At 37.4% G+C, this 27,616-nt stretch overlaps 1 protein-coding gene across 1 annotated transcript; it reads left to right on the top strand.

Annotated features, from left to right (window-relative positions):
- Positions 1 to 1,727: 1,727 nt before the first annotated feature.
- On the top strand, positions 1,728 to 27,379 carry LPL (lipoprotein lipase). Its single transcript, XM_030312484.2, has 10 exons — positions 1,728 to 2,036; positions 9,281 to 9,450; positions 13,902 to 14,081; positions 15,583 to 15,694; positions 16,452 to 16,685; positions 17,916 to 18,158; positions 20,121 to 20,241; positions 21,441 to 21,623; positions 23,418 to 23,521; positions 25,886 to 27,379. The coding sequence occupies exons 1-9, from the start codon at positions 1,949 to 1,951 to the stop codon at positions 23,482 to 23,484; spliced, it is 1,398 nt and encodes a 465-aa protein (XP_030168344.1). The 5' UTR covers positions 1,728 to 1,948; the 3' UTR covers positions 23,485 to 23,521; positions 25,886 to 27,379.
- Positions 27,380 to 27,616: the final 237 nt, after the last annotated feature.

Here is a 27,616-nt window from a genome sequence, read left to right as displayed (position 1 = left end):
TACTTACTGACTCAGGCAGCTTCTGCAGAGTGCCAAAAACCAAATTGAATGGGTAAAAAAAAAAAAAAAAAGTTTGGTGAGGGGAAAAAAAGTCAACACCCTATTTGACGGAATTGATTAGTCTTTTCCAATGTAGACACCTAACAGATTTGCTTTTCATTTGTATGGAAAAGATGTTTGTGAAAACAGAAGCAGTAAACTAGATAGCCCAATTTCTCCTCCCAAAATAAAGCAAAGAAGGAAGGCTAAGCTAAAAGTACACTGCCTGAAAGAAAGTGAAAATTTCCCATTGTTAACTCTTCCCCTGTGTCTCACTCCCACCTTTCAATACTACTATTCATCCATCCCTCCAGTGCTGAGCTCTACTCTATTTATGTGGAATCTGCTATTTTGCTGTCATCACCCATCACATTTAATTCACATGTTAGCCTGGAAATTCACTATGGCAGGTCAAATAGAAGTGCAGTTACTGAGCACTGACCCATATGCTAATGCAAATTCTTTACATATAGAAAGATATTTGAAAGTATTATGAACATTTTGGTGAAAAAAATATGCAATATGATTTCATTATTCTTATTTTACTTGCATACCTCAATACAACATTTTTTAAATGTCTATTTATTTTTCAGAGGGGGGGGATGGGCAGACAGAGAGGGAGAACACAGAATCCAAATCAGGCTCCAGGCTCTGAGCTGTCAGCCCCAAACGTGGGGTTGGAACTCTGGAACCATGGGGATCATGACCTGAGCACAAGTGGGATGCTTAAGCCACCCAGGTGCCCCAATAGAACATTTTAAATAGTTTTATTAAGATGTAATTTAGGTACCATAAATTTAGGTGCATAAACAAGTCAATGTTTTTAGTATATTTAACTAAAACCATAATGTAATTTTAGAATATTATTTATCACCTTCCCCCCAAAACTCCTCCACTCTTCCCCATCTCCAGGCAAACACTAATCTACTTTGTTTCTAAGATTTGCCTATTTGTGGATATTTTATATAAATGTGTTTTCTATAAACACATACAATATGTGTTTTTCTTTTTTTTAAAATGGGCTTCTTTCAGTTCACACGACAATCTAGTTTTAAGTTGTTTGACCTCAATATTCTGTCTGTGAGGATAAAATGTCATCCTTGAATTCTTTTATGAGTTTGAGGATTGGGTATAATTTTCATGACAGAAAACTTAAAAACTGGTTAAAGCAAGAGGGCTTTTCTGCGCCAGGTATGTTAATCCATTTTGCCAATGTTAATATACAAGATTGTGCAAGCATGAGCCACGGAACAATGTGTGTCCATGGATCCCTAAATTGACATTGTCCGGGAGAATTTTGGGGGAAAACAAACAACAACAAAAACACTGCAAGTCACAAACAGGATCCATTAAAAGACAAGTGTAGTTTAAATACTTATGAAATGTAGTTTAACAGTTTAATTTCCCATCTTTGGAAAACTGGTGACTGCAGAGTATTTAACATAAATCCATATAAATTTGTGTTTCGTGGATAGGGGGCCTTTCTGAGCTAGAATCCTTAGGAAAAGCAAATAGGAACTTTACAGAGAAAGTAAATTCTCCCTTCTGCCCTTTCCCCCTCTTTTCTCTGGCAGGGTTGATACTCATTACAGTTTGCTCAAATACTTGGAAGAGAATTTAGAGCCCTCCCCCCAACTTCTGATTTTAAAGCCAATAGATGATGAGGTTTATTTGCATATTTCCAGTCACATAAGCAGCCGTGCAGTGGAAACAGTGTCAGACTCCATTCTCCCTTCTCCTCACCAGAGGGAACCTGCAACTTCTAACTGCCCTGCCCTCCGTTTTAAAGGGCAACTTGCCTCACGCTGAACCGCGCCTCCAGCCTGCTCCCGTCTCAGGCTCAGCTGGTCCAACACTGTTCGCGCTCCTGCCAGAGCCCTGTAGCTCCTACAGAGAGCCCTGCCCGGAGATGGAGAGCAAAACCCTGTTCCTGATGGCTCTGGGCATATGGCTCCAGAGTCTGACCACCACCCGTGGATGGGTGGCTGCCGACGACAGTAAGTTTTGCGTGTACACTCCCCTCCACCTGCAGACTTCACTCTGTGGCCACTTCCACAAGTTACAAGGATGGGAAGGAGGAAACTGAAAGGGGTTGCAGAGGCACCCTGGAAACTTTCCTAGCCAGAGCGCCAGGCCGGGAGAAGAGTCACTGGGCTGGGATCCGGGAGGGGCAGGGAGGGAATTCTCCCTCCGATCTTGCTAGAGTCTTGCTGGAGTCTTTCCCTCGTTGATCCTTCCGATCTGGCTGAGGCCATATTTCCGGGTACGTAGGCTCAGAGACGAAGAGTAGCGGGTAGCATGAGGGGCGGACAAAGAGAGGTCGGAGGAAGGACTTAAATGGTGGAGATCCATAATAACTCTCTCGCATGCGGGCTCTGGAATGAAAGGCGCGCGGGTCAAGGTGACCCTGGCGCAGCCGCGACCCGGGCTCCGGCCTTCGTGAGCACCGACAGAGTGGCGGCTTCTGTAAGAGAAGGCCACGAAGAGGAGGGGAAGAAGCGTTGTGGGTATCTTAGAAGCACCGGGCACCAGCTCTCTGCCTTGACAGCGTAGTGGGAGACTGAGTCGCGTAGGTGGCAGCGAGTCCTGCTGTGCCAGCACCTGCACCCCTTCCGGAGCTGGGAAGCTCGCCAGTTTTCTTTCTTCTTTCTTTTTCTTCTTTCTTCTTTCTTTCTTTCTTTCTTATTTCTTTCTTTCTTTCTTCTTTCTTCTTTCTTCTTTCTCTTCTTTCTCTTTCTTCTTTCTTTCTTTCTTTCTTTCTTCTTCCTTTCTCTTCCTCTTTCTTTCTTTCTTCTTTCTTTCTTTCTTTTCTTTATTGAAGAGGGAGAGAGCGTGCATGAGTCGGGGAGGGGCAGAGAGAGGAGACGTAGAATCCCAAGCAAGTCCCTTTCAGCTTAGAGCCCCACGCTGGGCTGAACTCAGGAACTTTGAGATCATGACCTGAGGGGACTGAGACACCCAGGCACCCCTCCCTAGCTTCCATTCTTGCAGATGCAACTTTTCTTAGCACCCAGAAAACCTAGGGAAGAGTTGACCCTCCTGATAACGTGTCGCAGGGACTAGCTGTCTGTCGCCACTGACTTGGGGGTTACGGGTTTTGCAATTGGCTACCCTTAATGTCCTGGGAACTCAGTCCTGCTCTGACCTGAGAAGCAGCTGCTAGCAGTGGGGCTTCAGGGAGTTTACCCTTGAACCTCAGTCACCACCCTGGAGCCCCTGGCTTGCTAGGGTTAAGGTGCTACAGGAGAGATGTGAATTTCTTTATTGTAGGGAACACACAGGCCCAGCTCCAGACCCTTCCACTATGGAGGCAGCAGGCCTGCCCTTGAACTTTGGTTCATCTAATATACAACAACAACCAAAAACCAACTGAAGCAAGTTATAAAAGGAGGCAACATTTTTTTCTCTCTTCCCTGGTAAAATTGCAGTTAGGTCAGTGTCGCTTGGATGTGCTCTCAGGTAGCATGTCCACAGACGTTCAAGTTATAGTTAAGTTTGTCCATTGACTTTTCAGTTGAAAGTTTATTTCAGCAGTGTGTTGTGATAGAACATTTTTGTTAGGGTTATTTAAAAAAAAGTAGATTTCATTAATATGATTGAATAAAAAAAGTATCTTTTCTGTCAGATCAGTTTAAGAATATTGGAGGTTCAATTAGAAAGTCTTAAATATCTTATATAGTGTCATGTTCCCTTCATAGTTCCAAGAAAATGGTAGGAACAAACTCCAAATTCTTATTTAAGAAAATACACCATGGTGTGATGTTCCTTTTACCATAAACACCCGAATATGTGTTGTCCACAGTTTGTTTTTGCTGGCTCCTTAGCAATTCATGACCCTAAATTCCTGGTCTAGTCAGTGTCACCTCTCTGGTTTTTAGATTCCTCAACTCTAAAATGAGGAGTTCAGACTGCACTCAAAATTCTCTTAGGCTGGGGTGCCTGGCTGGCTCAGCCGATGGAACATGCAACTCTTGATCTCTGGGTTGTGAGTTTGAGCCCCACATTATGTGTAGAGATCACTTAAGAAAATAAATAAAATCTTGAAAAAAAATTCTTGTAAGTGCCTCTAATTCATACTCTTTGATTTAAGTAGACACTTTGTGACTGATGAATTAAATTGGATTTTAACCAACACGTGCTTTTCCTGGCTGTAAATGTATTAAGGGAAGAATCATTTTTAAGTACACTTGAAATTAATCCCTTCTATCCTTCCCTCCCACTCTCACTCCACCACCCCCCACCCTTTATATTATGCCTCTCCCATCACAGCAAATTTCCACCCCTTTTCTCCTCCAAATGAATTCATCTAGGAATGTAAGAATTTCATAGCCAAAGGATACAAGTGTGAGAGAATGGTAAGCAGCACCTTCTCTGGGCTCTGACTTTACTTATTCTTGATTTTTTTCTAAGATGAAAGTAAGGATATGAGGCACTGCCCTCAGGCTCTTTGTTCTTGGAGCCACCTCAGTCTCTGCAGAGCCTCATTAGGAAACTTGAAGAGCTAAGCAAGGAGCATATGGGTCAGTGCTCAGTAACTGCACTTCTATTTGACCTGCCATAGTGAATTTCCAGGCTAACATGTGAATTAAATGTGATGGGTGATGACAGCAAAATAGCAGATTCCACATAAATAGAGTAGAGCTCAGCACTGGAGGGATGGATGAATAGTAGTATTGAAAGGTGGGAGTGAGACACAGGGGAAGAGTTAACAATGGGAAATTTTCACTTTCTTTCAGGCAGTGTACTTTTAGCTTAGCCTTCCTTCTTTGCTTTATTTTGGGAGGAGAAATTGGGCTATCTAGTTTACTGCTTCTGTTTTCACAAACATCTTTTCCATACAAATGAAAAGCAAATCTGTTAGGTGTCTACATTGGAAAAGACTAATCAATTCCGTCAAATAGGATGTTGACTTTTTTTCCCCTCACCAAACTTTTTTTTTTTTTTTACCCATTCAATTTGGTTTTTGGCACTCTGCAGAAGCTGCCTGAGTCAGTAAGTATGACTATCAGTTTCAGAGAGAAGTGAATTACTGATGAAGTCCTTTAGGTGTGTGTGTGTGTGTGTGTGTGTGTGTGTGTGTGTGTTGAGGGGGGGGTGATTAGAAACTTAAAGGGAATTGCATTATAATTGAACTCTTGTACCTCATCTTCAAATGCATGCTTATCCTATCCATCTGGTAACTGTAAACTGCCTTTAGAATATCTTTTCTGGAGAAGTGTCTATTCATGTCTTTTGCCCATTTCTTCACCGGATTCTTTGTTTTTTGGGTGTCGAGTTTGGTAAGTTCTTTATATTTTGGATACTAACCCTTTATCTGATAGTCATTTGTAAATATCTTCTCTCATTCCTTTTTGTAATGAGAGGATTTGTAAATATCCTCTCTCATTGCCTTTTAGTTGTGCTGATTGTTTCCTTCGCTGTGCAGAAGCTTTTTATTTTGATGAGGTCCCAGTAGTTTATTTTTGTTTTTGTTTCCCTTGCCTCTGGAGACGCGTTGAGTTAGAAGTTGCTGTGGCCAAGATCAAAGAGGTTTTTGCCTCTTTATCCTTGAGGATTTTGAGGCTTTCTGTCTTACATTTAGGTCTTTCATCCATTTTGTGTTTATTTTTGTGTATGGTATAAGAAAGTGGTCTCCAGGTTCATTCTTCTGCATGTCGCTGTCCAGTTTTCCCAGCACCACTTGCTGAAGAAACTGTCTTTATTCCATTGGATATTCTTTCCTGCTTTGTCAAAGATTAATTGGCCATACATTTGTGGGTCAATTCTTGAGTCTCTATTCTGTTCCATTGATCTGAGTATCTGTTTTTATGCCTGTACCATACTGTCTTGATGATTACACTTTTGTATTACAGCTTCAAGTCTGGGATTGTGATGCCTCCTGCTTTGGTTTTCTTTTTCAAGACTGCTTTGGCTATTTGGGGTATTTTCTGGTTCCATACAAGTTTAGGATTGTTTGTTTTAGCTCTGTGAAGAATGCTGGTGGATGGAACTAAAGCGGATTATGCTAAGTGAAATTAGTCAGTCAGAGAAAGACAAATATCATATGACTTCACTCATATGAGGGCTTTAAGACACAGAACAGATGAACACAAGGAAAGGGAAATAAAAATAATATAAGAACAGGGTAGGGGGACAAAACATAGATACTCTTAAATATGGAGAACAAACAGAGGGTTACTCGAGGGGTTGTTGGAAGGGGGATGGGCTAAATGGGTAAGGGACATTAAGGAATCTACTCCTGAAATCATTGTTACAGTATAAGCTAATTTGGATGTAAATTAAAAAAAATAGAATTAAAGAAAAAAGAATATCTTTTTTGGGATGCTCAATATTTCTTCTTTCCTAGGAACAATAACATACCCTCCATAAATTTACCTTTAAAGCGCTTTCACCTCTCAATCTAATTTCATCTCTGTGAGTTATTATCCATGTTAAGTAAATACCTTGTCTTTGTTTATACACTTAGAATTTTAGCTATTTAAGAATTTAGAAATAAAGATTACATAGTCAAGAAATACATTAACTTGTAACTTGCCTGGTATCCAAGTCCTACCTTAGTGCTGAATAAGGCCATCTGATGGGAACAAGTCAGAGTGGTTACGTTGCTATGATAAGTTGAATTCAGGATGGAAGCACTTATAAAGGAATATACCTTAGGCAGCCCCCTTCCGACTACCCTAAGGTAGCTTTAATTTCTAAGGGGATCTGATAAAAAAAGATCTTTATCCCCTTAGAAAGATAAGTGCAGTCATTAATATCATTTTCATGTATGGAAATCAGTAATTCCCTTAGTAACAATTGAGTCAAATCACTTCATCTGTCTGGCAAGAGCAATTCTAGTGTATATTGGAACAACTAAAAGTAACAGCTGGCCCATATCAATTGTGTGAAAAGATAGGCTTGGAAAGTACATTCATCTTTAGGATGCTGAGACACTCTTACAAACACCAGCAGTGTGAAAATTTCTGTCAGAATGCCAAAGAGAAAGAAAAACTGACTAAACACTAATACCATTTATGATGATGTATAGAACTGACATAGAATTGAAAACAGCACATAGCATATAGAGTGGTGCAATCTTCCTGTCAAATGCTTCATTATGCTTTGTGTAACTTAAAATAAAAACTAATCTCCTTGAGAAGTGAAATAAAAGTCTCCAAATACAAATTTGTTTGAGAATGTATGAATTTCCTTTTTTTTTTAAATGTAGAAGTTATGTACCGAACAGGAAATGTTGGTAGTGGAAAATTGGACCTCTCAATGGGCTATGCAGATAATCTGTATAGAATCTATGAATTTAATAGACTTTTTCTCATGGAAATTCACAAAACTAGCCTTAATAATTTCTGAGAATATCCTTAGTTATTTCAAAACCACCAGCAACTCTAGGGCCATCATGTTGCATAACTCTAGGGGAAAATAGACCAAAGTGAGTGGCATCCTCTGGAGCTATGTAAAGCAGTAGTCTTAAATAACAGTTTAACAAATAGGTGGTGGGTGGGATATGTCTGCCAGGTCACTTGGATGATTTCTACTTTGAAAAGATTGATAATCAAATATGTTAAAATAAGATTATTGAGGAGGGATGAGTTATTTGATGTGGAGAGATGAGACAAGGTGAAACTAATTTAGTTTGAAATTTTCTAAAGTGCTTCTTAACAATTAAAAAAAAACTTCTTGGGTATTTAGAGCAGAATAAGATTTAAAAATCTACATTTTTTTCTACTATCAGGCAAATAATAAGGCCATCAGAGTACTACCTGGTTAGGAAGGAAAAGGAAGACCTGCATCTTCAAATAAGATGGAAGGCCAAGTGTATTTTTGATGGGTGAATGGCTTTCAAGTGCAATTTTACTATCTGTAAATAAAAAAAGCCTTAAATAGCAATAGTTTACCACACTCTCTTATTTGAATAAATTATCTTAGAATGTTCAGGTGCTAGAGATGAGAGAGAGAGAGGGAGAGAGAGAGAGAGAGAGATATCAACTTGTCACCTATAATGAATGACTTAGCAAGTAGCCACAATATGCTTTAGGAATTTTAGAAAATAATTAAAAGGAAAAAGTTGACCAGTACTCAGCTAGCTACATGAATACCTGTATATTCATTATACCATATCATTCTTGTTTTTATTTTGGCCTGGTTTTTGCAATGTTATTTGAAATTACAGATTTTCAGCATTTGAATTGTGAAAAGAGTAAATTTAGATTAAGAAATTAGAAGTACCAATTATTTATCATCTGAGTTTTAAGTAGAGGAATCTAAAATCTACAAATTATTACCATTTTATAGTAAATAATTTTTAATTTTTTTCTTGACAAGAAAGTAAATAATTTCCCCTAATATAACCTCCCTTTGATTGTGTTTGCTTTGTAGAAGAGTTTGATTTTATTTGCAGCAAAATTTATTTCAAGCATTCACTGTGGTATTAGATGAAGGTTTATCAAAATTTAGAGTTATTGTCAAGAGATTCAAATGGTAGGCTGAAGTTTATTTCTCTCCTTATTCACTTTGGGATTGACTATGAAGAATCAAAGTGGATTCTTTCCCAAACCTGCTTTGCTGTAGTTTTGTAACTACAAAGCTATAAGCTATGACTTTGTGTAAAAGACAGTAAAGACATAAGAAATAATAGAAAAAAATATTTGGGTAAAATATTAACCAGCTCCCACATAGTATATGCATTTTTGAACAACCCACTAAATGATTTTTCAAAAATATTTTTAACTGAGGTACCTTGCTATGGGGGTGGGAACAACTTCATATAAAAACTTCCTCAAGCTTCCAAATTTTCTTACTGCTATTATTTTTTAAAGTTATGTTATTGCAAAGGAAACAACCTTTTCTCAAGCCTATTATACAACATTTTGGGAAAAGCATTATGTTGATATAATCCAATATTGAAAGAGGGTGAAAAATAATATATGAAATAAGTGGAATTTTACAATGCAAGAGCCATGAGCCAATGTTCTTTAGAAGAATGAGTTTTGAATTGTAACCAAGAGACCTGGATTCTGGTCTCTGTCAACTTCTATTACTAATGGAGAATTAGTCGTTCTCTTGCTTAACTGACTGAGCCACCCAGGCACCCCAAGTCATTCTCTTTCAATCTACATTTATTAAAAAAAATAGAAATAAAAATATCATTGGTGGTAGTTGCTTATAAACCTAAAACATACCATAACAACAAATAAAACAAACAACCCTCCAATTAGCCACCTATCCAATTTTTCCTTTTCAGGAATTACAGGAGGAAGAGATTTTATAGATATCGAAAGTAAATTTGCTCTAAGGACCCCTGAAGACATAGCTGAAGATACTTGCCACCTCATTCCTGGAGTGACAGAATCTGTGGCTAACTGCCACTTCAACCACACCAGCAAAACCTTTGTGGTGATCCATGGCTGGACGGTAAGACAGTCTTTTTAGAAAAGAGATTGGGGTGACCCAGGCATCTTGACCCCGTGATGAGTTGTTGGGAACCCCGTGATGAGTCTTCATATATCCTGTACTTCTGCTTGCTTTCCTATGGCCTTACTTCATTTTTATTTAAAAAAAATTTTTTTTAATGTTTATTCACTTTTTGAGAGACAGAGCATGAGTGGGGGAGGGGCAGAGGGAGAGGGAGACACAGAATCCAAAGCAGGCTCCAGGCTCTGGGCTGTTAGCACAGAGCCTGGTGCCGGGCTCAAACCCATGGACCGTGAGATCATGACCTGAGCCACCCAAGCGCCCCTCCTATGGCTTTACTTTAAACTTGAGTACAGGCAATTCTGGCTCAGGGTGGGATTATGGAATCTAAAATCACAGGTTCATGAGTATTTTCCCCCAGATAGTGCCTACCTTCATTTTACCACAGTCCCTAGTTGGTGCCCTTGAATCAGCCATTCTTGTGAGTTGGGAAAACAAGGCTTTGCTCACCTACAGAGCAGAATGTACATTTTTAGTTTAGGAAACCAGTACACACCTGGTATGATCCTGATTCATGTAGCACATTGCCAAAGCACATGCTTTCTTAAGGGAAACAACCTGTCAGAGGGAGGAGAGGGTTAGAGTGGAGTGAGGAAGTATTGATTCTGGCTCTGGCTTTGCCATTCTCCAGCTCTGTGAAGTGACTGATGCTACTTCTTCTTATCTCTGGGCCTCAGTTGACTGATGTGTAAGACAAAGAGGTTAGACTAGTTGTCGCTCTACTTCCAACATTCTCCAATTGTAAACTTTAGGGAACTTTTTTTTATAGATGACAGAGGGCTAGCCAGGGAAGTGTCATGCAAAATGATTAGAAAAGGTGAAAACTGTGGTTACATTTAAAGAATGTGAATAGGTGATGTGGATTAAGGAGTGCACTTGTGATGAGCACCAGATGTTGTATGGAAATGTTGAATCACTAAATTTTACACATGAAACTAATATTACACTGTATGTTAAGTAACTGGAAATTAAATTAAAGCTTAAAAAAAAGAAAACAACAACAAAATAATGTGAATAAAGTAGTACTCTCTAAATATGTGGCAGTCACTTTACATGGTTCAGTTCTTACTTAACTACTTCAGTTGGTTTTTAATATTTTAAAACCCCAGTTAGCAGATTTCATCTTTTATATAAAAAAGAGTTATATAAAATGGGACGTTAAAGAGAAATTATCTTTCCATTATGTCGGAGCTTGTGAATATAGTAAAGATACTAAATATATCCTAATGAGATGAATTAGAGAAGGATTGATAGACTTCTAGTCTTGACTTATTTTCCTGTGTAACTTAAGTACCATTCTTATTAACAATATAGGATAATTGCTATAACTTTATGGAGATGAAGGCAACTACTAACAGAATTTAGATGGATGTTTATTTTTTAAACATCTATTTACTAAGTTAACATAAATTACATATCTTATGATAAAATTATATATTCAAATTATTAACATGGATCTTTTTATATTTAAGAGATTCAATAAGAAAAAGTAATTGTTGGTAGTTTTAGAGATGTTTTGATTGTATATAGAGTTTTAATACCTTTGTAAAAAGTATAATAAGCTTAATAAAATTTTATATGGCACAATAAATTGAATGTCTCAGACCTCACATTCTTATCCCCTGAGAGAACTTGATGCTTTAAGAATTTTTAAAAAGCATAGTTCCTTCTCATGCAAAGATGACATAACTAACCCAGTATCAGTATATAGTGCCAATTTCTATTATGGGTCCTTCTGCCCACTAAACCCACCATATTCTTCATATCATCTGTCCTGACATTTTGAGTGCCTGAGCTCAGAGGCTAGGCCATTGGCTGTGGGACTGACTTTCATCATAAAAAGCTAGCTGGTTGGTCTATTCAGTAACTAATCTAGCCATAGAAAGGCTTCAGTTCAACTGTGAATCTGAGAATCAAAGATTTAAAAACTTTGTGCTGATTTAAGGAACCTTAGAAAAAAACCCTAGAAAAACTTTTTAGAGTTAAAGAAAGTTTCTTTTACACCCCTTTGTTCAGGGGTACTTACAGCAGTATTTCATGTTGAATTAAAAAAGAAAGGAGTATCTGTTGGGATGAGCACTGAGTGTTGTATGGAAACCAATTTGACAATAAATCTCTTATTAAAAAAATAAATAAATAAAATAAAATAATACAAAAAATAAAGTTCTTCCTATGATTAAAAAAAGAGAAAGGAGTAGATTCATTTTTAGACAGTTAATAAAAGTATCAGTCACTGTAGGAATAAGTTGGGTTTTTTGCTCTTTGATAGATTGCTTAACTTGGAAACATTGATAGTATGGAAAAACTTATAATAGGAGCTTAGAGCAAGCAAGATTTTTCTGCCTTATCTGAGGTAAGCTGTTCAGCAACTCAAGGTCATAAGACTAAGGGAAATGGGGAAATTCTTTAGTTTTGCCATGGAAAATACAAAAGAATGCTTAGCATGTAGTATGCTTAGGGCACATCCCAGAAAGCTGTTTAGACACAGCTGTCCTGGAGCTTTGCCACCTGCTTAGGTTTCATAGACCAGTGCACTAAGCACAGAGTTCTCATTGTGGTAGGAGGCCCTCAGGCCAGCTGAAAGGAGGAGTGGTTAATGTTTCATTCTGAAGAACTGACATCATCCTCTCTTGAAAGGCAGTTGAAAAGTGTGGCAAACCCCCAACCACTAAGAGAGGAGAAGAGAAGACAGGACCAATTCACAGGAATTTGAGGCTAGGTCGGTGTTCTAGCCTGTTTCCTCAAAGACCCAGACTGTGCTTAGACTTAAAGCAGCCTCACCGAAACATGTTCAAAGAAGGTTTATTAAATGAGTTTCTAATGAGCCAACGTCACCTTTGTACCTTTTTTTCTTTTTTTTTTCTTTTCCTCTTTATGCTTGAAATGGCAATAGCTTTAATTATATCACTGCAGGTAGACTGGAAGTCAGAATGGTTGCAAGAAGACATTTATGAGGTGGTGGGTAACTTCAAGATCATCTGAATCCAACTCCTTTGTTTTGTAGGTGTCCTAAAAGGTTAAAACAGTGCCTACATTCATAGAAGTAATTATTGGAAGAGCTGGGACTGGAACCAAGATCTCCTGAGTTTCAGGCTTGCTTTTTCCTACCACAGCAATGAGGTGAAAAATTGTGCAGTTGTTAGTGTCAGGAGTGAAACAAGAACTCAGGTTTTGATAGTTTTAGTCTAGAGAATAAAGTAAACAAAATGGAAGCATAAATCTGAAAGAATCCACCATATAAGATCAAAGTTCCAAATGAAGCCCACTGGTTTGGGAATTCAAGACTCCTATATTTGCTTTTGGAATTATTCTAAGAAGAATATAGGTTTTATAGATTTCCCTTCAAAAGCTGCCTTAAACATATATTTCAGAACCTTCTTTGTTGAGTACGTGTTTGAGTAACTTTTACTATGGCTACAATATGATTTCTATCAGGTCATGGTAGAGGTGGGGAGATTTGGGGATTTGAATCAAGTTACTGCTACATGCAGGCTCATGGAAAGATGGTGGAGAATTTTATAATGTGCTTTTTTAAAAATGTGTTTTGATTATTTTAAAGTGTGCATCTTTGCAGAAGTGTCTGATGTCCTCTCTGAAAGCATAAATTAAAATTTTACATAAAAAAAGTTAATGTGAGAACTCTATAGTTCTTTTGACTTTGAATTTTGGGGCTTTCTTAAACAAGAGATAAAGAATTACAGTTGGCAGTCTCCTTATCTCCAAACAGAGCCAATCTAATTTGAGAAATTTGACTATTAAACCTCATTAATTTCCACTCTGAAAATTAAGAATTTGAGAGAACTGTAAAAAAAAAATCTGAACTGAAACTGATCATTTTCTTATGTATTAACAAACAGATTGATAAATAAATTTACCTTCTGTTAGAATTAGCGTGCTTAAAACTTTTTTTCATCAGCACATCAAATGTTGTATGTAAATAAATGACTCTTAAGAAAAAAAGAGTGCATTCACATCCTCCAAACTAATTTTGTTGGGAATAAGTTATTAGCCTAGTTGAAAGTAATTGAATTAAATTATTATAAAATAGTCTATAGCTCCAGTGCAAAATTTTAACTTATTCAGATTGATCTTTCATATAAATTACTGGTTTTACAGAATCATAAACCAAGCTTTTAAAAATTGGTGGTGTAAACCCTAGTCTGCCATTCCTCACCTCAACACCCTCCTTTGGCATACTCAAATTTGCCTCATAAAGGGGAGTCACAAGTCTCTGAACACTGTTTTGCATAGTTTGAGTTTTCTTCCTGAGTTAATGGACAGCCTTTCAGATTTGTTTGTTTTCTTTCCATTCAGCGTAAGTATATTAGGCTGTCATATCTATAACAAGTTGTATGTGGGTATTTTAAGGAAGCTTGCATCATCCTTTTCAGGTGACAGGAATGTATGAGAGTTGGGTGCCAAAACTTGTGGCTGCCCTGTACAAGAGGGAACCAGATTCCAATGTCATTGTGGTGGACTGGCTGTCACGGGCCCAGCAGCATTATCCGGTGTCTGCAGGATACACCAAGCTGGTGGGAAAGGATGTGGCCAAGTTTATCAACTGGATGGCGGTAAGATTGGGGGAAGAAGCCTTACATGTCCAAAACAGATCTCTTGGCCAGAGTGGGACAAATGGCTGGTCTTTGTTACTTTTCATCTGGGGCAATTCAAATCTTCAGAATAAGCATGGTTATTTTTCAGCCAGAAAGCAGTATTATGATAAGAATGATAAAACTGTAAAGACAAAGCATAGTCCTGCCCTTCCCTATCGATATTCTCATAGTGAATAGATCTGGTGAGACCAAGAAGTGACTGGGCAAAACAGACAAAAACTTGTTATTTCAGGGCAAAGGGAAGATGTCAGGTTCAGCCAAATCCTTCCTTACCAGTTGACTGGCACATGGAAATGTTATCTTGGCTTTGACCCATTAGAATACCAATCTCTTTCATGAAAGTATTAATAATACCTATTGCTTAGTGTAGATTAAAGATCCAGATTTTTGTTGAGGCCTAGGGGAGTGATGGATTTGAGCTGGGAAGAAGCTGGCAAGAAAAGTCTGTAGATATGAGATGGCTAAGGGTCAGCACTTCTGACTTAGCTGCCACTTTTATTCACTTTTTTCCTGAGGTCATCCTCTGAAAATTATCTTTGAAATGTATGTTGGCATTGGTTGAAAGGAAGCTAATACTCTGACAGGGCCAAAATATTTAAGCCAGATATGTGGAGGTAAAAAATAAGCTGTGTTTATTGGACTGACTGTTAGAAGATAAAAGTTCTTGGGGTACCTGTGTGGTTCAGTCGGTTGAGTGTCCAACTCTTGATTGTAGCTCAGGTCATGGGCCCAGGGTTGTGGGATTGAGCCCCGCATTGGGCTCTTGCCCTGAGTGTGGAGCCTGCTAGAGATTCTCTCCCTCTCTCTCTCTCTCCCCCTCTCCCCAACTTAAGCACACTCCCTGTCTCTAAAACTAAAGAAAAAAAAAGATTAAAGCTCTTTTCTTGACTCTTTTGCCTATCAGGAAAGTGAACCTGGGAAAATCAGATCACCTGCCTCGACCTCAGGCTTATTATCTATTGAATAAAGAGGATGGACTATATGTGTCTGCGATCCATTCCTGCTATAATATTTTCTGGTTTTAAGACATTTCCTGGCTAACTTAAAGAATAAAGTGATGTAGGGTATTTAGAGTAGGGAATACTGGCTTAAAGTTAAATATATATTTAATATATGTGTGTGTATCTACATATAGATACACACACATATACATATATCTACATATAAATATACAGCTATACATACACATGTACATGCATACATATATTTTCAGATAAATGAAAATTCATATTTCCATACATTTCAATATCAGATGTATGGAAAAGTTTGTAACTTAAATATGTTGTTAAAGAAAGAGAAAATCTCAACACTAAAGTGTTTCTTTGATCTATACCACAAAATTTAAATAAGTAGAATTAATTTTCAGTATAGCCTGCATTTCCAAAACAATATTTTTCATTTAGTTTTGATCTTTTGTACAGAACTGTAAGAACCCCTTTTTTCTTTTTCTCTTCCAAAGGAGGAATTTCACTATCCTCTGGACAATGTCCATCTCTTGGGATACAGCCTTGGAGCCCATGCTGCTGGCATTGCAGGAAGTCTGACCAATAAGAAGGTCAATAGAATTACTGGTAAGAAAGCAGTGCCAGTAGTCTATCACAGAAGAGTCGAGATGCCTGTCATTTGGAAATAGAATAAAAATGTCAAATATATCTATATGTGTGTGGTGTTCCTCTCTGCTTGCCAAGCCATTTGATTATATTATGGGAGCACTTTTTTTTCTGGAGAAGGAGAGAATATGGGCACTAGCTGTCCTAGACATACCACCTACTGTCAGAAGAAAGATAGAGCAGAGTTAAGCACAAAAAGCCCAGTGGTCTCTGGGAAGCTCATTTCCATCCTCCTGGGCTCTGTGCTTTGGTGTTATGTATGTCACATTTCACATCAGTACTGGGATAAATGAAAAAGGACCAACACCAGAGCCTGTTTGGAAAAAAGAAGACAGTCAACCAGGGCAAAGGTAGTAGATGATTTGGCATGCATAAAGAAAAGGAACAAACTCACCACTCTTTGAAGTCCTTCTCAACAGGTTCAAAAATAATTTACAAAAGGAGATCTAGCTGTTCTGAATGAAACTGCTATTTAATAGCAAGTTTCAGAGACTCAAATTCCTTTCAGAAAGAGCTAAGCCTACTTCTATGACTCTCAGTAACTTAATGATCCAATCACTAGGATAAGGAGCTAATAAAAATCTATGTGACTGCCAGTTACATTCAAATGATGAACAATCGAATGCCAAGGTGACATTAGCATTGTCTAATGCTAATGGAGACTAAAATTAATGGGAATTAAAAAATATGTGAGGTCTTTTTTTTCCCCCTCATTAAGGACTAGATCCAGCTGGACCTAACTTTGAATATGCAGAAGCTCCAAGTCGCCTTTCTCCTGATGATGCAGATTTTGTAGATGTCTTACACACATTCACCAGAGGGTCACCTGGCCGAAGTATTGGAATCCAGAAACCAGTAGGACATGTTGACATTTATCCTAATGGAGGCACTTTTCAACCAGGATGTAACATTGGGGAAGCTATCCGTGTGATTGCAGAGAGAGGCCTTGGAGGTAAATATGATTTAGAAGTTAATTAAACATAAGTGTTGTTCTTAATTCTTATTGACCCAGTCTTCTACCCATTCCCCACAAGTATGCAATGTGTATGCAAATGTGTATGTTAAAGTATACACATTTAGCCAAGATAATTTCTGAAGAAGCTATCATATTCAGCATAATCGCCTTTATACCTTAGTACTTCCTTTGATCAGATAGACAACATTTTTTTTTCTTTTATGTATTATATTATAGACTACAATACTGAGTGAGTGAGTACTGAGCTTCCAGAGATAAAAGAAAGAAAGGTGAGATCTATACAAGAAAACTCCATTGCCTTGGATAATAGCAGCATAAAATGACTTCTGGCACATGTTGTTATATTCTGAATATAGTTTTGAAACCATAAGGTTTATTTTGAATTGATTGAAAATAAAGGGCATGTTAATTAGTCCAAATTAATTTTGTTAGCCTTTTAGAGAGAAAGTAAAAATAAGAAACAAATCGCCATTCTCTAAAAATAAATATTCCAAAATTTAAAGAAGAAAATATAATTTAATATTGTCTTAATATTTACTTCAGTAATCATGTTTGTGTTAAATTTATAATTTGTTTTAAGGGATCTTTGCATCCTTTGTGGGCAATTAAACTTACCTGTAGATATTGACTATAGGTCTTTTGTGCACATGTTATAGGACTTACAGCATAATGCTACTATTTTTAATTGTTATAGAAGCTTATGGTAATAGATACACTTTTATTACATTACTGATTATTTCTGTGATTCATTTAATGCAAAAATCAGTAGTGACACAACCTCCAATATACATAGTATCTATGTTAAAATACTATTCATTTAGTAATTCTGCCTTTTGTGATATTGTTTCTAGGTCCATGTAGAAGTATTTTATGTTTTCAATATAAAAGAAGGATGTGACAAACTGGGGGAAGTCAACTTCTGCCTTGAATGTCCTCTTACTTAGATCCTCATAAACATACAAATATAAGACAGCAGAAAAGTCAAAAGTTCTCTGCAAATTTGCAATTTTAACACTCTTAGAGATAGGTAAGAAACTCCCATCAAGAGTACCTCCTTAAATAGGACTTACATCAAGGAGTCATAGGACTAGATTCTTAGGTAATTTTATTCTGACACCACATTTAACTAGTTTTAGACATGTGAGATGAAACACTCATTGTGGACTTTCATGGAATTAAATTTTCTTTTTGTCTCTTGTTCTCCAGATGTGGACCAGCTAGTGAAGTGTTCCCATGAGCGCTCCATTCATCTCTTTATTGATTCTCTGTTGAATGAAGAAAACCCGAGTAAGGCCTACCGGTGCAATTCAAAGGAAGCCTTTGAGAAAGGGCTTTGCCTGAGTTGTAGAAAAAACCGTTGCAACAATTTGGGTTATGAGATCAATAAGGTCAGAGCCAAAAGAAGCAGCAAAATGTACCTGAAGACTCGGTCTCAGATGCCTTACAAAGGTAGGCTGGAGAATGTTGTAAATGAGGAAAATCAGTTTGATCATATTTTTTTATCACACTCATTGCATCACATGTACTGAGTCTGTCCATTACAACAGAAGTAGTGCAATGATTTTATTAAACCCTGAACCCTCACTGTATTTCTGTTGCTAGAGAGGGAGTTGTACTGGTCCATTTTACTGAAGCTCTCAATTCACATTGCCAGTAAGGCCCAGGGTACAACCTGCATTAACCTCTGTAATAGTCTTGCCACCCTTCTCTGTAATTGTGACCATTAGCATGGGCTAGCCCATTAGAACCAGGCTCAGAGCTCGTTTGAAACCATCTATCTATCCAGGGCCAGAAAACCAAGGCCGAGGAGGCCAAATCTAGCCCCTTACCTGCTTTTTTAAATAAAGTTTTATTAGAACACAACTACACACATTCATTTTTTGTTTTTAATTGACTAAGGGTGATTTTGTGCTACCACAGTTAAGTAATTGGGACAGAGACTGTATGGCCCACAAAGCCTAAATTATTTACCATCTGGCCCCTCACAGAAAAGGTTTGCCAACTCCTAAAGTTTGCTTTAGGCAAGAGCTATCTGTATTTTAAAATTCAACTATTCCTGGGAGAGAGAATATACCAAACCTGTAAGATATTTCCATTTTGTCATTAATTTGTTCCCAGGTGAATTTCAAACTTGGCAGCTTATTTAGAGCAAGATTTATACAGATTGAGGGGAGACAAGAAAGGAGATAATTAGGTAAATCTAGCAAGAGGAACTAATCCAGAAAAGCTAATTTATGTGGAGTCCAGGGAGAAGTCCAGGGGAAGGGATGATACTGAAATACAGTTTTCCAAGGTAAAAATGTATCTGATAGAGGCACCCACTTGTAAAGTGTGTTAGAACTTCTGTAGAGGTGCATTTGGTTGCCCAGAGGTTTAGAGCAGCAATAGTTCAAGGAAACCTTTTAAGCAACGAGGAAACCCTTAGTTTCCCTGACTTTTCAGAATGAGAAAATGTGTGTGAGGTAGAGAGGAGGGTGGAATCTTTTGGAGACCTGGTGGGTATTACTCATCCCCAGGCATCCTGCTCAGTGCCATGCAGTGCTCCATCACTGTTCTTGGGGTCACTGCAGCAGTATCAACTTCTCCTGCTCTGGTTTATGGTGAGTCCTGCAAGGGCTCCACTGAAGAGAAACAGTTTCTCTTCTACTCGTTAGTAGCTGTGTGTTAAGCCTGCTGTGTTTCTTATCTCCTTAACCTCCCTCCATTCCATCTACACAGGGGTTTAGTAGAGATAGAACAGGGAGGAGATGATGTAGAAGTTCAAGTACTTGCTTCCAGAAGCTCTGCCAAACACTTTAAGAACTGGCAGTCTTATAGCCTCACTGATGATTCAATGAATAAGTTTTATTGTGAGCCTGCTATAATACCTACTCTGTGCTAGATGATGGGGGGATAAAGAGGATAAACATGATCCTCTGACCTGAAGGAATTTACACATAGGGTAGAGTGTCAGACATACTCATAAAGCATGAAAAAACACAATCACAGTGTTCCATTAACAAATGCCAAATATGCTTTATACAGATATTCAGGGACAAGATGGCCAAGGAAGGGTATAGTTCATGAAGAAAGAATCATGTGTAGTTTGGTTTCTTGATTTGATTTCCCTTGTACCCAATCAAAGATGACTACAATCTAGGGCTGCTTGACAATTCAGATATACCTAGATTCTTCCTATGCACTGAAATCACACTTTTCTAAAAAGGAGTGGAATTCAAGGCCTGAAAATTTGAGTAACAAACACTGTGCAGACGTGAAGAAATCTTTCCAAGCCACAGTGATGGTTGTGTGTGAGCACTTCTTGTTTAATCACTAGTGAGGTAGTCTGTGGTTCTGAATTGCCTGCTTATTTGGGGGCTGTGATGTTTCCATAAAAACTGATTAGCACTTGTTCCAATTTTTTCCTTATAGTCTTCCATTACCAAGTAAAGATACATTTTTCTGGGACTGAGAGTGATACACAGACCAACCAGGTCTTTGAGATTTCTCTGTATGGCACTGTGGCTGAGAGTGAGAACATTCCTTTCACCCTGTGAGTAACCACTTGGCATTATCTCCAGCATGTGGGTTAATCATGGCACTGCTAACTGCCTTTGGTCCCTAGAACAGAAGAAGAGTAGAAAAAGAGATATTCAACAGAATTTTTAAAAAGTGTTTTATTTATGCAATTTGAGAGAGAGAAAGAGCATGAGCAGGGGAGAGACAGAGAGAGAAGGAGAGAGAGAATCCCAAGCAGGCTATGCACTGCCAGTACAGAACCTGACACAGGGCTCAATCTCACAAACTGTGAGATCATGACCTGAGCCAAATTCAAAGTCAGATGCTTAGCCAACTAAACACCCAGGCACCCCACAACAGAATTTTTTTTAAAAAAAAGCTTTATGGAGACACCTGGGTGGCTCATTCGGTTAAGCGTCTGCCTTCGGCTCAGGTCATGATCTCGCGGTTCCTGAGTTCGAGCCCTGCGTTGGGCTCTGTGCTGACAGCTCAGAGCCTGGAGCCTGCTTCGGATTCTGTGTGTCTGCCCCTCCCCTACTCATATTCTGTCTCTCTCTCAAAAATAAAATAAACATTAAAAAATTAAACAAAAACTTTATGACAAAAGATATTCACATTGTGCATACAATAGCATAAATTAGAAATAAATAAGTACCCAACATTGAGGCAATGGTTAAATGAATTGTGGTTTAATAAGTCACTAACATCTATCTAGTTTCTAAAACCTATAATTATAGAAAAACAGGTAAAACATGGTGAAAAATGGAAGGTAAAATATGAAGTAAACAAAGAAAGAATAGAAAATTGTATGTATGCTATGATTGTAACCAAGTAAAAATGTTCACATAGCAGTACAGATTCAAAGGGGATATATGAAAATGAATATAATGTCTCTGAATGATTCATTTATGGATTTTTTCTTAAGAATTGTATTAAATAGTTCACACTTTTAGTGTAAAAGTAAGAATAGATTAAAAGGGTGTAGATGTCTTTTAAAAGTCACTAAATGCCATTGATCTTCATCTGGAATATTTTTTTGGACACTTTTTGTATTTTTAAGATATCTCCCAAACAACAAAGCTATTTATGCCTTGAGAGGAAGAAAAATGAAAAAAAAAAAAAAGCAAAAAACAAAACAAAACAAAACAAAAAAACAAAAAACAAAAAAACAAACCCCCCCCCCAAAAAAAAAAACCACACAGAACTAACCAAATATGCTGATTTTTTATTCAGGCCTGAAATTTCTGCGAATAAGACATACTCCTTTCTAATTTACACGGAGGTGGATATTGGGGAACTGCTAATGTTGAAACTCAAATGGAAGAGCGATTCATACTTCAGCTGGTCAGACTGGTGGAGCAGCCCTGGGTTTACTATTGAGAAGATCAGAGTAAAAGCAGGAGAGACTCAAAAAAAGTAAATTAAATCAATTTCTTTCCCATTCACGTTACGGCTTACCCTGTCATTACCTTGGGAGGGTACTCTTGGAGCCTTCAACGTTCAGGTGGAACTTTAGTAAGCTTTGTATTTAAAACTATATCATCTAGATAATTACACCTATAATTTGGGGGAGGAGTGTTCTTTTATTATCATTACTAGGGAAGTAATAGTATTTCTGAATTTCATGAAAGAAAACATAAGCCCTGAACTGGTCACGATTATTGGACCGAGAGCTGAGATGAGGATCTCAGCTTCTATTTTAGCACTGTTTCTTTTTTTCAATATATGAAATTTATTGTCAAATTGGTTTCCATACAACACCCAGTGCTCATCCCAAAAGGTGCCCTCCTCAATACCCATCACCCACCCTCCCCTCCCTCCCACCCCCCATCAACACTCAGTTTATTCTCAGTTTTTAAGAGTCTCTTATGCTTTGGCTCTCTCCCACTCTAACCTCTTTTTTTTTCCTTCCCCTCCCCCATGGGTTTCTGTTAAGTTTCTCAGGATCCACATAAGAGTGAAAACATATGGTATCTGTCTTTCTCTGTATGGCTTATTTAACTTAGCATAACACTCTCCAGTTCCATCCACGTTGCTACGAAGGGCCATATTTCATTCTTTCTCATTGCCACATACTACTCCCTTGTGTATATAAACCACAATTTCTTTATGCATTCATCAGTTGATGGACATTTAGGCTCTTTCCATAATTGGCTATTTTTGAGAGTGCTGCTATAAACATTGGGGTACAAATGCCCTATTTTAGCACTGTTTCTTGCAAGTACAAAACAGTTGTGGAAAGAACCTCAGAGATGTCACTTTGACATTCAAAGATTAAAACCAACATCTTCAAGAAGAATGAGATTCCAAGGTATCTTCATCCATCTCCCCAACCCCACCTCACATATATCTATAAAGAAATTGAATAGAGAGCCCCAGGGATTTAAAAACTTGTACACTAAATTTATAGGGATTTTTGCAAACTATAGTGTTCCATTATTGGTAATAAAAATGACTCTTAGTGAAATAAGTCATACAGAGAAAGACAGATACCATATGTTTTCACTCTTATGTGGATCCTGAGAAACTTAACAGAAACCATGGGGGAGGGGAAGAAAAAAAAAGTTAGCGAGGGAGGGAGCCAAAGCATAAGAGACTCTTAAAAACTGAGAATAAACTGAAGGTTGATGGGGGGGGTGGGAAAGAGGGGAAAGTGGGTGATGGGCATTGAGTAGGGCACCTGTTTGGGATGAGCACTGGGTGTTGTATGGTAACCAATTTGACAATAAATTTCATATAAAAATGACTCTTTAAATTAGGATTGATAAATTATTTCCCTCTGGTCATTTTCTTTTATAACAACAAAACAAAACAAAAAGGAGGTTGTGGATGGAGAGGCTCTGCAGAGCATTTGTTTCTCTAACAGGGCCAGTTGAAGGATGATTTGTGAATTCCTTAATGTAGATACAAAGAAGTGGTAAAGTGGATCTTGTATTATCTCATGGTGAAAGCCTTGTGATTTTAAGGTTGCTCCAAGCTGTCCAGATTGACTACCTTTATTGCTGAACTGTGATTAGGCCCTCAAATAACCCTATGATTCAGATGTATTGCTGACCAGAATGACCTAACTTTAAACAGTGAACTATTAGAAATATCAAAACAATTAATCAGACTGATCATGTAGGATTTAAAGATCCTTGACCAAACCATATATTTGTGAACAGTTGTTTCTATTTTCCCTTATATGTTTACATCCATTTTATTCTACAGGGTAATCTTCTGTTCCAGGAGAAAGTATCTCATCTGCAGAAAGGAAAGGCATCTGTGGTATTTGTGAAATGCCATGACAAGTCCCTGAATAAAAAGTCTGGCTGGTGAGCATTATGGACTAAAGCTCTCTGGATATCCTGAGCTTGCCCTCTGAGGGACACTGCTTCATACATTGCTCTTCATCTTAGACTAAAGACTTGCACTGATTCTTGTTAGAATCTTCAGGTGGTCTTTCTTAGCCCTTCCGTATTTACACATCAGACTTACCCATTTACTTTTCTCAATACTTCCTCTTTTTTCTTCCTCTTTCTGTTCTTTTATTTTACTTTTTGGGCTGCCACAAAATCTTCACTGCTGCATTTTCTGTATTGTATCTCTGCTAACTTTATGGATCCCATATACAGAGCATATGACACAATAGTTATAATCATGGCTGAGGGTGTAGCCCCTCCCCAGATGTACCCAGGGGAGCAAAACATCAGCTGCAATACATAGTCCTTCTTTTTTTTAAGTTTATTTATTTTTATTTTGAGAGAGAGAGAGAGTATGCGCATGCACACACATGCAAGAAAAAGTGGGGGAGGGTCAGAGACAGAGGGAGAGAGAGAATCTCTGTGCTGACAACACAGAGCTCCATATGCTGTTAGCATGGAGCCCCATGTGGGGCTTGAACTCACAAACCCTGAGATCATGACCTGAGCCGAAATCAAGAATCAGATGCTTAGTCAACTGAGCCACTCAGATGCCCTCACATAGTCCTTCTTGATGCTCCAAGTGGCAGCAGACTCTAGGACAGAGAGCCAAAAGGGCAGCCATCAAGTACCCATCTCAAAATCACCAAAGATGGGGAGCTAATGGAGTTAGAATTCAAGAGACGGTTCTCTTTTCTATCTCAAAACAATCCCCTGGCCCTTACCTACATGATCTTTAAGACTAATCCACATGACAGTTGTCAGCCGAATCTTTCTAGAGTGTAATATTAAGTGGAGATTCACATGTGACCTTTCCCAGCCCCTCCTGAATTCTCACATTATCCTACCTTAATTTCTCTGCTCATTCTCCTGCCAGATTCTGAGTACTAATGGGTTAAAGTAAAAGGGGAGGAAACTTTGATCATGTCATACAAACCAGTGCACAAGAAAAGAGGGGAAAGGCTAGGCACAACATAATCCTGATGTAGGAAAACACTTACTTCTGGTTTGTCTTCTCTCAGTTACATTTATAGAAAAAAGTACAGAATGAGAATTTCCTAATCAGAAAATCATATTAAAAACCCTATAGGGAATATCTCTATTATTGTAATTTCTATTTTATGATGTAATTATCCATGGGTAATTATGGATTATATATAGATTAGGAAAAAATAGGCAAAAAGAAAATACAATCACTCTGACTCTCTCCTCCAGGGACAACTCCCAATTAACATTAAATGTATATTGTTTTAGACCTTCTCTATGTATATATAATATTATATATTTTTCATTTTTTACAAAATAGAATTATGACATACTTTGAACGATAAGATGAAGCCACTTTATGAAAACATTAATGTAAGAGCACTCAAGATAAATTTGAAATAGAGTAGTTAGTTAATGGTATCAGCCAGGCAGAATAACTGAATATTTACCTAAGTGGAGACTGTTCTACTCAGAGGCTCATTGCTTTGTTTTCCCTCATCAAAAATCTGAGACAATTTCACATTTACTTTAACTTTTAGAAAAGGAATCCTATATGAAGCTTTAAACATGCATTTATGTCACATACAAACATACACAAAATCACATATACTTATATGTTCTCCCCAAATCAAATACAACTTTAAATCTCTGTGTAAATGTAAAAGCAAAACCTGAAAGATTAGGAAATATCTCCAGCTATTTTAAAAGTATTTCTGGCCATACTATTTATATAAGTCACAATAATATATCTGAGAAAATCTAAGGGTACATTCCTTATCTGATAATAAGATTACTGAGACCACAGATATTTAGGCAGCTGTTTTTATACATCTAAACTTTATGCGGAAGTAATTATGAACAAGGCTTGTAACATTCTGCAGTTTTTCTCTTCTGTGACTATATTAATCAAAAGTTCTCTGTCTCTTTTCTTCTGATAAAACTCTTCAGAAGTCTTATTCCTCAAGAAAAGAAAATAATCAGCCATTTCATTTGGCAAGTTTTAGAATTAAGAAATCTTAAATCATATCTTGTTGAAATCATTTGGTTCAGTCCTCTGAAAATGATAGTCCTTATTGGGATATAGCTAAGTAGGTATTAGAGTGTCTTTCATTCCTACAAGCCTGCCATTATCCACATGTGATCCATCGTCCACATCTTTCCTGGGTATATATTCACAACCTTTGTTCTGATCTTCCAGTTGAATGCTTTATATCATGAAGGTGGGAGGAGGGATGATTGTAGAACACTAAAGAGGTAATAAATTGCTCCTTCTCTTCTGCTTTTTCTCAGAAACTGGGCAAATCTACAGAAGGAAGAACAGAACACGAATTCCATGAAGAATGGAGTAACTTTTACATCAGATGCCCAGTGCTTTGGATGTTTCAAAGACAAGTTCCTGAGTATTAATCCCAGCTCTGCTTTGTTATTTTAGGATATAATCTCAAATACAAAAAAAAAAAAAGTGACTATATTCAATTTGAAGGGTATAGTGGCCAAATAGCACATCCTCCAACATCAAAAGATAGCAGATTTGAAAATCACTGTTTTGTACTTTGAGAAGAATTGAGAGCCATTTGGGCCCATGGTAAAATAATAAACCTTCTTTATATAGTAAGTTTAGGTCAATAGCCTAAAGTTGAGTAGAATTTCATATTTTATTTGAAATTCTGCATTTTCTGGACTGATACCTTCTCAAAGTTTTCTCCAAGTCTGAATATAGAAAATGATTTTTTTTTTGGTGGCATGAGTTGCACCCATTAGTGCAAAATATGTGGGGGGTTTTTTTTTTGGTTTCTGTGTTTTCCAGGATTTAACCAGGGACTAGTGACTTGGAGAGAGGCAATAGAGATGAAGTTGATAAATCACTGAAACTTTAAAACATCCTGCAGTTGGTTGCATCATTTCTAAGTTACTAATTAAAAGAAATATAAAATGTAGATCAATTCAGTCTAATAGGCTTTTATAGTTTAATCTCTCCCCCTCCTTGTCTCAAGATTGTATTTTTAACAGCATCTTCTATGAGCCTGCTACTTGCCAGCTCCACTAATTTTAAACATGGGGAAAGAAAATGATACCACAATTTCATTATCAGATTTCTGAAATTGTTTTCATCAGTTTGGGGTCATTTAATATCTTATAAGCCCTATTCAATTTTAGGTTTATTCAGTCATGCTTTAGTCATTACTTTGAGGATGTCTCTTTCTTCCCTGGTTTTGATACGAAAATATGTGTTCAAGATCAAATTTTGAATCATGCAGTTTTAGACAAGGACCATTTTTACTAAGTAGGAGATGAAAAGTATATTCCATAAACAGTGGTTAAAACCATTATGGGCAATTAAAAGAATCCTCAATCGCCATAGTTACATGAAATGCCATGAGAGTTATTGTTTTTAACAACTAGTCAATAGTGAGTGTGAAACAGTATTATAAATTAGGTATCATACTTTCAGAATGATTTTTCTCTATATTAATATGAATTGATAAGAAGTTTAATATCTCAAAGGCTCTTGCTGGGAATCCAAACTGTAACGTGTGTGGATATCTTAACATATATTCACATATGAAGCCTGCATATGTGTTTATTATTCAGCATAGCTTGGAAAGTAAAAAATCAAGAGATATAGTATTGGACATATCGGAGTAGAAATTATTCCAGAAATGCCAAACTTCAGCCTTTCTTTTGAGAAATATAGTATGCCTATATAATAGTAATACAAACACTGTGATTAATGTCAGCCAACTTGGAATGAATTTTCTCTAAAATAAAATGTTGGAGATTTGTTGTTGTCTTCCCCCTTTATTGCTAATTCATTAATTTCCTGGATTTGGGTTTTGAACAAGGATACATAAACTTGAGAAAATATGGATCAAATCAGTGTATGGGCCTAGGAACTCTGACTTTTGCAGACTTCACTATATATGTATATTAACAATGATTTGGCTTTAAATGTTATTTATTAGCTGTAAATATATGTGTGTATAAGTAAAGGGAGATTATATATTGGAATGGCTGTGACTA

The sequence above is a fragment of the Lynx canadensis genome, chromosome B1 (genome assembly GCF_007474595.2).
Source record: "Lynx canadensis isolate LIC74 chromosome B1, mLynCan4.pri.v2, whole genome shotgun sequence".
NCBI lineage: Eukaryota > Metazoa > Chordata > Mammalia > Carnivora > Felidae > Lynx > Lynx canadensis.
The sequence above is the reverse complement of the archived record's forward strand: the minus strand, read 5'-3'. Positions and strand labels throughout refer to the sequence as shown.

Excerpts from the sequence above, each read along its gene's own strand:
- LPL (XM_030312484.2), top strand. The coding sequence starts at position 1,949 with ATGGAGAGCAAAACCCTGTTCCTGATGGCTCTGGGCATATGGCTCCAG. Across the intron at positions 2,037-9,280 it reads ATGGGTGGCTGCCGACGACA|GAATTACAGGAGGAAGAGAT; the intron begins GTAAGTTTTGCG and ends TTTCCTTTTCAG. Across the intron at positions 18,159-20,120 it reads GTCTCAGATGCCTTACAAAG|TCTTCCATTACCAAGTAAAG; the intron begins GTAGGCTGGAGA and ends TTTTCCTTATAG.